Source organism: Pollachius pollachius (assembly GCF_949987615.1).
Source record: "Pollachius pollachius genome assembly, chromosome: 17".
Lineage (NCBI taxonomy): Eukaryota > Metazoa > Chordata > Actinopteri > Gadiformes > Gadidae > Pollachius > Pollachius pollachius.
The window spans coordinates 17,479,280-17,489,279 of NC_136950.1; the positions used below are offsets into that span (position 1 = coordinate 17,479,280).

At 55.0% G+C, this 10,000-nt stretch overlaps 2 protein-coding genes across 2 annotated transcripts in view; both read right to left on the reverse strand.

Moving 5' to 3' along the window:
- LOC307088690 (rho GTPase-activating protein 12-like) overlaps window positions 1-7,600 on the reverse strand; it is a gene marked incomplete at its 5' end in the record, with an annotated part of 26,896 nt that extends 19,296 nt beyond the window's left edge. The window contains one exon of the mRNA XM_079754642.1: window positions 6,911-7,600. Coding sequence (XP_079610768.1) covers window positions 6,911-7,600 — 690 coding nt within the window. The remainder of the gene's footprint in view (window positions 1-6,910) is intronic.
- Window positions 7,601-7,651: 51 nt separating this feature from the next.
- The window catches only part of LOC307088692 (kinesin-1 heavy chain-like), a gene marked incomplete at both ends in the record, with an annotated part of 25,062 nt that continues 22,713 nt past the window's right edge, over window positions 7,652-10,000 (reverse strand). The window contains 2 exons of the mRNA XM_079754644.1: window positions 7,652-7,704; window positions 8,212-8,281. Of these exons, the coding sequence (XP_079610770.1) occupies window positions 7,652-7,704; window positions 8,212-8,281 (123 nt within the window). The remainder of the gene's footprint in view (window positions 7,705-8,211; window positions 8,282-10,000) is intronic.

The window sequence follows — 10,000 nt, forward strand, 5'->3', positions numbered from 1 at the left end:
CTAGGTCCTAGCCCTCTAACACAGCTGGAGGATGCTAGTACGAGCCCGCTTACACAACAGAAACATAACGCTATGGAGGATGCTAGGTCCAAGCCCGGCAAACACAACTGATGGATGCTAGGTCCTAGCCCGCTAACACAACTAGAGGATGCTAAGTCCTAGCCCGCTAACACAGCAGAAACACAACGCTATGGAGGATGCTAGGTCCTAGCCCGCTAACAACGCAGAAACACAACGCTATGGAGGATGCTAGTTCCTAGCCCGCAAACGCAACAGAAACATAACGCTATGGAGGATGCTAGGTCCTAGCAGCTAACACACACAATCTGACGGACAAGCTGCTGGCTAGCTTCGTTATCGCTCCAGCCAATAGCGTCAGAGCTGCCGATTCACTAAAGGGAGCACTAGACGTATGTTTGCCACCACAGTGAATATCCGCTCCCCTTGCAGAACCTGGGAGGCGTCTCAGGTTTCGACCAATCTTGCGCGAGCGAGGACAGCGGGGTGTGGGCCTTGGTGCCGTTGGGGAATCCACCGGCATCCTCATCTTTAAATATCTACTGTCTGTTATCAGACGGTTATTCAGGGAGACACGGATGCACTCACAATACACACACTTAAACCTACCAACACCCACACACACCCACACTCACGCCCACGGGGTCCCTATCATGGCAAGGGGCGAGCCAGGATTGGCTGACCTCCTGCTGGACCTCTAATGGGGGGGGGGGGGGGGGGGGGGGGGCAGTGGATGCAGCGTCTGATCAGGATGGCTGTGATTGGCCACTGGGACGTTGGACAGCAGAGGAGCAGAGGATGGAGGCCGTATTGATATCGGAGCGTCTCTTTCTGCGAGGCCCCTGTTGGTGTTTGCTTTGGTCCGCACTTGAGGACAGACAGTGGGGTAATAACAGAGTGGTGGAAAGATCTGAGGACAAGGAGCTGCTGAGAGAATCTCTCTGGAAGGTCTGATACACACACACACACACACACACACACACACACACACACACACACACACACACACACTCTGCTGGACAAAGATAGGTAAACAAATCTGGTGCGAGCAGATATTAAAAAACCTTTCATATATATATCTGAGAAAGAGACACACACACACACACACACACACACACACACACACACACACACACACACACACAGGCTCTTAGCCCTTGAGTCTCTCTGAAGCGACAGGTCGTGACAGCCGTGTTCCCCTTTCTCTACATCACAGTATATTCACGCCACCACTCTGCGGTCCCCATCAGCCCGGGAGGACTTCCCTTAACTCCGCTGCCGCCCCCCCGACGCCATGTGACCAGCACCTCAACCGATCACGCGATTGGCCACTCCCAGGCACGCGGCCATGTCTCCTCTCAGCGGTGATGAGGCTCTGCATGGCATTAAGCGCGATCCGCTGTACATTAAGCGCGATCAACCTCTACATACGATGAAAATAATCACTGCCAAGGACGAGATGCGACGGCAGAACGGAGACGGGCAAAAAAATAAATAAAGTAGAAACGTAAATGGGAGGCAGACAGGATGAGAGACCACGGCAGATGGGGGATTTCACAATAAAAGCGTGGGAAGGGATTTGGCTTCACACTCCTCTGTGCGACACAGTTTGGGTTTCCTGACTTCAGGGAGTAAACAACAGCATGAGAAGCGCTGGGCGCTCTACCGCCACACCGCCCGCGTTAAGAGAGAGATCCTTGATATGTTTGGCGTGTCGGAGTGCGCCGGGATGTGCCCTTTCTGATTGGCAGACTCCGAAGACTAAACACCAGCGTGGGCGGAGCTGAGAAGAGGAGGGAGAAAAGTGAAAGAAGAAAAACAAGAAGAAAAAAAAAGGGCAAAGCTGAGAACTGTGGGAAAAAAAGACAGCAGACTGAACACCTTCTCATTTCCTCCCACACACACGCAGGCACACACACACACGCACACACACACACACACACACACACACACACACACACACACACACACACACACACACACACACACACACACACGTTCCCCCAGGTGTCTTTAGAGTTAACTCGGTCAATCACGGAAGAAAGAATCTGGAGAATTCTAAGAAAAACATTTGAAGTCTTTGTACAGCGGAGGGAACAAGATATCTGAATGACTTCACTGTCCGCACACTAATCTGTGTGTGTGTCTGTCTGTCTGTCTGTCTGTCTGTCTGTCTGTCTGTCTGTCTGTCTGTCTGTCTGTCTGTCTGTCTGTCTGTCTGTCTGTCTGTCTGTCTGTCTGTCTGTCTGTCTGTCTGTCTGTCTGTCTGTCTGTGTGTGTATTGAGGACGGCTGACACACGGCTATGTATAGGATTTCCTGAGGAAATGTGTCTTCCAGACAACACGCTGGGGGCCCACAGTGTGGAGGGTGGGGGGTGTCACCCCCAGCAGCAGCTGTTCAAGGGCTCCAGACTCGTCTGTTATGTAAGAGTGCGCTGGAGCTGCTGCCCTGAGAGCATCCTCTGGTGGGGGGCGGGGGCGGGCGTCGTCATGACGCTTCTTGGCGTGCACGTCATCAGTAGTAGCACAAGCCCCCCTCCAGATAGCAAAACACAACTTATACTGAGACGCAGCGGCCAGAGGTTTGAACTCTGAGACGACATCTCTACATGTCTGGGACTATCCACCGGGGACACGAGGAGTCTGTGGTTCTGAGAGAGAGAGAGAGAGAGAGAGCAGCGAGTCATCTGGAGAAAGAGCGCAGAACTCAGTGAGGTGGGATGGATGTGTGTGCTCAGCTGTTCCCTTCACGCAGGTGTGCGTGTGTGTGCGTGCATGTGTGCGACATACACGTTCATCAATGCGCTCAAACCAGGGGAGACACACACACAAGACAGACAGACCGATAAGAGAGAGAGACAGAGAGAGGGACAGATGGAGAGAGCGACCGATAGACGGAGACAGAGTGAGAGACAGACACAGACAGACAGAGAGGGGGTTACTCAAAGAAGGGGATGACCCCCAGCAGGTATGACGCCCTCGGTGTGAACCAGAGGTACAGCCTCTCTCGCTCACACCTGCCCTCCCTGAGGAGGGCGCTAGGCCCGGGAGGAATCCCAGAGACGTCACGCAGCCATTCGTCAACCAGCCTGTCACTCCCTCGGGGGGGGGCGTCACTCACACACGGAGAGAGAGGGAGAAGGAGAGGGAGAGGGAGGGAGGGAGGGAGAGAGGGAGAGGGAGAGAGAGAGAGAGAAGCACCACAGAGAGAGAGAGAAAGAGAGAGAGGGGGGGGGGAGACAGAGAGAGAGGGAGAGGGAGAGAGAGAGATACAAAAAATGTAAATGTAAATGAGATACAGAGAGAGAGAGAGAGAGAGATACAGAGAGAGAGAGAGAGAGGGGGGAGGGAGACAGAGAGAGAGAGAGAGAGAGAGAGAGAGAGAGAGAGAGAGAGAGAGAGAGAGAGACAGAGACAGAGACAGAGACAGAGACAGAGAGAGAGAGAGAGAGAGGAATGTAAGGTATGCAGTGGAAACACTCGCTGTAGTCACGGTTCAGGGTAGGAGACCGGGTTGTGGATTAGGGGGTACGCAGCAGAGCGGGGGAGCCCAGTTCTGCTCCGTACAGCCCGGTTCTCCAGCCTCCACCCTCCCTGAGTGGTCTCCAGGGCGATGGCATCAGTCATCCAAGAGAAGAAGATGTGTGATCACGCTTTTGACGACTTTTCCTGTCTAACTTTTTCTATCTTGAATTCCTAAATGCACCCAAACAATGAGGCCAGGAGAGAGAGAGGCAGACAGACAGGCAGACAGACAGACACCTACAGTGATCTACCATGCTTTTCCAGTACCCCCCCCCCCCCAACCCCTCCCTCAGCGTGAGCAGATACCTTTACAGTACCATCCCCCCCCTCCCCCCCCCCCACACACACACACACACAGTGATCAGATACTTTTCCAGTAGAGTGAGTTCTGTCTGAGTGACCTTTGAGGGCCTGACTCACGAACAGGGAGGAGAGAACACACACACACGCGCGCACACACACACACACACACACACACACACACACACACACACACACACACACACACACACACACACACACACACACACACACACACACACACACACACACACACACACACACACACACGATAAAGAGAGGAGAGGGAGGTTGGCTAGAATGAGGGATGAATGAGCAGATGATAGAGAGCCAGGTGCTGCCCTACAGATTACGATCTGGGGCTCTAAGACGTCCCCGTCCCCAAGAACTGGTACACCACAATCTGCGCACAAACACGGCCCCCGCTAGCACTCAGAAACAGTCCTCCGCAGGGGCCCAGTGTGGGGCCCCAAGTGGCCACGGTGCCGGGGGCCGCTGGGTAAATATGGAACCGACCTGGAAGGGCTGCAGGAGGGGGGAACACAAACAAACATGGCGGCCAGGCGACCACAGATGCTGGGAGGTGGAGGCGGGCCTCAGCCGGCGACGGTCTGAGAGGATAACAAACACGGCCGCTCGGAGGTAAAGAGCTTTACCTGATCCTCTCAGGGCAGCGCTGCTTTCACAGACCACTGGTGGGGTGGGGGAGTGTTGGGGGGGCCCCAACACTGGGTACATTCGGATGTTTTTCCGAAGAGGAACGCACTGAGGTGTTTTTCCTCCTGATCTGTGATCACATCCTGCCACAATTGGGGGGGGGGGGGGGGGGGGGGGGGGAACCCAGCTGGGCCCCAAGACAGCAGCTGGGCTCCTAAACCCTCTCACACACATTCTACCACGGCTGTCGGCGCTCGCACACACACACACACACACCGCACACACACACACACACACACACACACACACACACACACACACACACACACCTTGCAGAGTGAATTCAATCAGTTGTGTGTGCGCTCTGAGTGTGGCTTTGGAGGATGGGCCGAGGCGGGAAGGGAGAGTACTTCTACCCCGCTGTTCCACCCCTGTCCAGGGGAACGTGTATTATGGGTTTCTCGTGGTCTGACCCGGTCTTTCAATCCCTGAAGCACAGCTTGTTCTGGGAACTGGGTTTGACCCGCCCGACAACTAACACCTGGACGGGCTGGGGAGAATCACCTTGTGCTGGTGCCTGGGGCCCATCAGGACACAAGGGGAATAAAGTGTTTTTAGCGTGCGCTAGCATTAGCATTAGCTCGCGGCTAAATGAGCCTGAAAACACTGCAGAGCCCAACGGACACATTAGAGTCCAAAGCTGGTGTTTCTGGCGCAGACAATTCGCGACATGATGCAGTGTGACTGCATGTTGAACACTTAATTATGGATTCAATTAAAGCCCCCTCAACCCCCTCCCCACACACTCACACACACAAACACCCCCAAGGAACAGGGGGCGGGGGGGGGGAATCATTAAAACCAGAAAGAAAAGGAAGAAAAACATCAAAGCAACATTCATAAATATTTATGTTTTGTGGCAGTCTTTCCTTATCACCTTGTCCTCTCATGACACAAACACACACACACACACACACACACACACACACACACACACACACACACACACACACACACACACACACACACACACACACACACACACACACGGGGGACCCCACAGGGGCAAGAGGGGGTGGGGGGCAGACAGATCCACAGCAGATATGACCTAGTTTCTATTCAGACATGTCCCTCGCCCTCCCCCCCGCCCCCATCTCTCTCTCTCTTTGTTCCGCCAGCGCCTGCTGGAACAAAGGACACAGAGAGGGGGGAGAGGGGGAGGCTGGAGGCGGGACAGTCCCCCCCCCCCCCCCCCAACGGGAGACGGATCTGAGGGCCGTCCACTTCTGGAGCCCTGAGAAATACATTACCCAGAAGCCCAAGTTCGAAACCTGCGCCACGGACCGGGTTGTGGACCCAGGTCCAGAGCCGGTCCTCTCCTACAGGCTGACGGGACCCAGACCCTCACCATGGGGGGGGTGTCCATTAAAGATAGTCCCTGGGGTTTATACACAGACTGATACGTTTCTGACTGGCTTCAATCAATAGAAGTCAATAGAAACGGCACTCAGGGCTTCTCCAGAGTGGAGCAACAAGCTTCACAGCAACAAGCGACCACCTGCCTGCCTCCTGAGACGACGCTCACTATCAGATCCAGGATCAGTCTTACAACACCAAGCCGGTGGGGGAGGGGGGCAGAGGTAGAGTAAGGCGCTGACATCGGCACATAGCTTCGAGCTCCAGGCCAGACGCCCCCCCCGCCCACACTCCCAGTTCACCGAAAGAAACCCCCCCATTAACCCCTGGAGTCGTAAACGGACCGTTTAGCCTGTGATGATCAGACTGCAGTGGCCTGAGAACAGCAGCAGAAGCAGCGGAAGGTCTGAGCGAGCGAGGCCATCCCTGCCTCATCCCGGACGCAGCCCAGCGAGAGCTGCCGCAGTTCTGCAAGCTGTTGGGCCTGCTGTCGCCGTTTGACAAACGAAGCGGATAAAGAGTTGAATGGTGAACGGACTGCAATTATGCCGCGCTTTGATTTCCAGTTGCCACTCCAAGCGTTTTAAAGTATTGCTTATATATACTATTCGCCCGTTCATGCACACATTCGCACACCCACGCCGGTGTCAGCCACCTAAGGCGACACCTCACTGCTAGCGGGGAGCAGTCTGTCGTGCTCAGGGCCACCTCGACAGCTAGGAGGAGCAGGGGATCGAACTATCAACCTTCTGGTTAACAGCCGACCCGCTCTACCTCCTGAGCCACAAGCCGCCCTAAAGAGTTTGAGCTTCGGAACGGAAACAGGCGTCTGTGATGGAACACAGCGGCGACTCACGAGCCAATCACAGCGGGAAGACTCTCCTCCTGAATCTGGATCTGCCCCCCAAGCAGAGAGAATCACCCAGCCAGCGGACCCCCCCCGCCCCCATCAACACCACCCGTCTGGCGGCCCTCCCCGGGACGGACACATACCTGCATGAGCTCGGTGGAGCTGCTGCTCAGCTCGTCCCCGGACTCCGAGTCCACCCGGGTCTTGTCCCCGGACCCCTCGTCCGACAGGGGGATCCGGTCTCCGCCGGTGGCCCGGAGCGGCGGCGGAGAGTCGGCCCGCGAGCGCGGCAGCGTGGAGCTGGAGGGGTTGCCCAGGTGGTGGAGGTGGTGGTGGTGGTGGTGGAGGTGGTGGTTGTTGTTGTTGTGCAGCAGCACCAACTCCGCCACCATCTTGCAGTGGTGGGGGCTGCCCAAGTTGTGGTTGGCGTCCTTGGCCAGGGCGGGCGGGGTCACGCGGTCCGAGGAGGGCGAGGGCGTGGAGGAGGGCGACGGGCGGCCGAAGCTCGACATCTCGGGCTGCGGCGGGCGGTTCAGGTTGTCGTCGTCAGAGGCGCGCCGGATGTCCAGGCCGGCGGGCTTGGCCCTGGGGGGGGGCTTCTGGGGCGGCAGCAGCGCCCGGCGCACCTCCCGGACGTACTGCGCCGGCACGTAGAAGGCCCGGGCGCCCTCCTCCCGCCTCACCTGCCACCAGTCCTCGTTGGTCTTCCTCACCAGCAGGTAGCTCTCGCCCTGCCGGATCTTCACCGTCTTGTCCTTGGCTTTGTACTCGTAGTCGTAGTCCACCTCCACCTGCACCGGGCCGGGGGCCACGGCCGGACCCTCCCGGTCCATGTCCCGGAGATGCTGCTGCTCCCCCCCCGCCCCTCCGCCCCCCCGCCGGGCTCAGACGCGAGGACCTCGGGAAGGCCTCATGTCCGCCAGGGAGGAGATCGGATCTGCAGGGGAACGGAGAGGAGCGGAGTGAGGAAACATGACAACAGGGAGAGACAGGTGAGGAGAGGCGGGTAAAGAGAGACAAGTTAAGAAGAGACAGGTAAAGAGAGACAGGTAAAGAAGAGACAGGTGAATAAGAGACAGTTAAAGAAGACACAGTTGGAGAAGACACAGGTTCAGTGGAGACAGTTGAAGAAGAGACAGTTAAAGAAGAGACAGGTGAGGAGAGACAGGTGAGGAGAGACAGGTGAGGAGAGACAGGTGAATAAGAGACAGGTAAAGGGAAGACAGGTGAAGAAGAGACAGATGAATAAGAGACAGGTAAAGGGAAGACAGGTGAAGAAGAGACAGGTGAAGAGAGACAGGTAAGGAAGGACGTTAGCGGCCCCGGTGTTCATCACAGCCCCGCTCAGCCAGAAGCCCTGAGGACACAGTGTGCGCACACGACGGTCGCTTTCAAACCGGATCCGGTGACGGGCCGGAGAAACCCGACCCTGTGTGTTCCATACCCGCGCTGAAACAAAGACCAGGCCCCCGCACGAAGGCTCGGACCCCTTCAGAGAGGACCTGGCCTTCCCCCTGGGTCAACCGCACTTAAGGACATGAAAGAGGTGTCAGAGTTCAGCTAGACTCTGCATAGCCTCCCCCCTTACCCCGCCCCCCCCCCCACACACACACACACACACACACACACACACACACACACACACACACACACACCCACACACACACCCCTCTTATGCACTTATCGAATGTCCTACGTCCTGGCACTTAATTGACGCACTTATTGTATGTGGAACGTCTGGGCACTTAATGTACACACTTATTGTATGTTGTACGTCCTTGCACTTAAAAATAGTACCTAGCATGGTGTAGCATCTTATCCTTGCTGACTTTGTTGTATACGGGGAATGGGTTTACCTAGCGATTGTAAGAAGGAATGGTTCTATGAACATCCTTACTGTTACCGACAGCGATATATTGTTGTTTCTCCTTCTTCTGACAAATGTACTTATTGTAAGTCGCTTTGGATAAGGGCATCTGCTAAATGCCCTAAATGTAGATGTAAATGTTAGATTTAAACCTTTATTCATCCATTCATATCTGTTACCTGTTGTATTGTGAATCACTTTGTCATTTTGATGATCATTTTTCATCTTGATGTGGAGCTTTTCATTCAGAAAACGTCCACTCACACGATAACCTCAGCGTTACTTTACTAAACTTCCTCCATCACTCCCGGTAATGTCCCCCCCACCGTAAACATCGGCTAAGATCATCAAACCCAGGGTTGAGTGAATGAGCAGATCTGAGCGTCACCGTCAGGAAGTCATCGTGAAAGTTTAACCAGGCTGGAGAACAGGGGAGGTGTTACTGGAATGGAGACCGCAGGCTGGGAGGAACCATTAGGGACCGTTCAATTGAGCTAAAACGAGTGTGATAAAAGGCGGTGCGGAATGGGGCGGGGGGGCGCTCACTTCCCCCTCCCCCTCAATTCCCACTAAAAGGTTCTGCGTGCTGACGGAGGGGCAGGCTCCTCCTTGACCTGTCAATCACACGGATGCCCCTCCATTAGAAGGGTTAAAAACAGCCTCCACACCGCTAAATCAGGGCTGGGGATGACAACACTCCCCAATACCAAATAGTTTCTCTCTCTCTCTCTCTTGGCGTGTGAAAAACAATACCTACCGGAGCTCAGGCTTACACACCCTGTCATTTAACACACACACACACACACACACACACACACACACACACACACACACACACACACACACACACACACCTAGCTGAAACTAACACTGTCCGTCTGTGTGTGAATATCTTGAATTCTGTCTATTGTTTTAAACACTCTGAACTAAAAGCCCAGCATTACATAATGCTGTCCTGTGTGAGTGTGTGTCTGATGCGACTCGGGGCCTGTTCCAACAAAACCCTCAGACAGGGCACGTCAACGTGCCGTGTGTCAGTGTACCCAAGGGCGTAGGAACCGGGGGGGGGAGGAAGGGGACGTGTCCCTTCCAACATCGGAGACAGGCGCATTTGTCCCACCTAAAAATTATACCGGATCTGTCAGGTTTCCGATATGTGTCCCCCCCAATGTTAAACTCATTCCTACGCCGCTGAGTGTACATGTGGGTTTGTTTATGTTTCGGTGTGCGTGTGTGTGTGCGAGTGTGTCTTCTAGTCTGTGTGTGTGCGTGTGTGTCTGCTGGTCTGCCTGCTACCCTTCGTGGTACAAGCCAATATGTCAGCAGTGCCAATAACGCAACAACAATAGATCGTATGCAGTCCCAC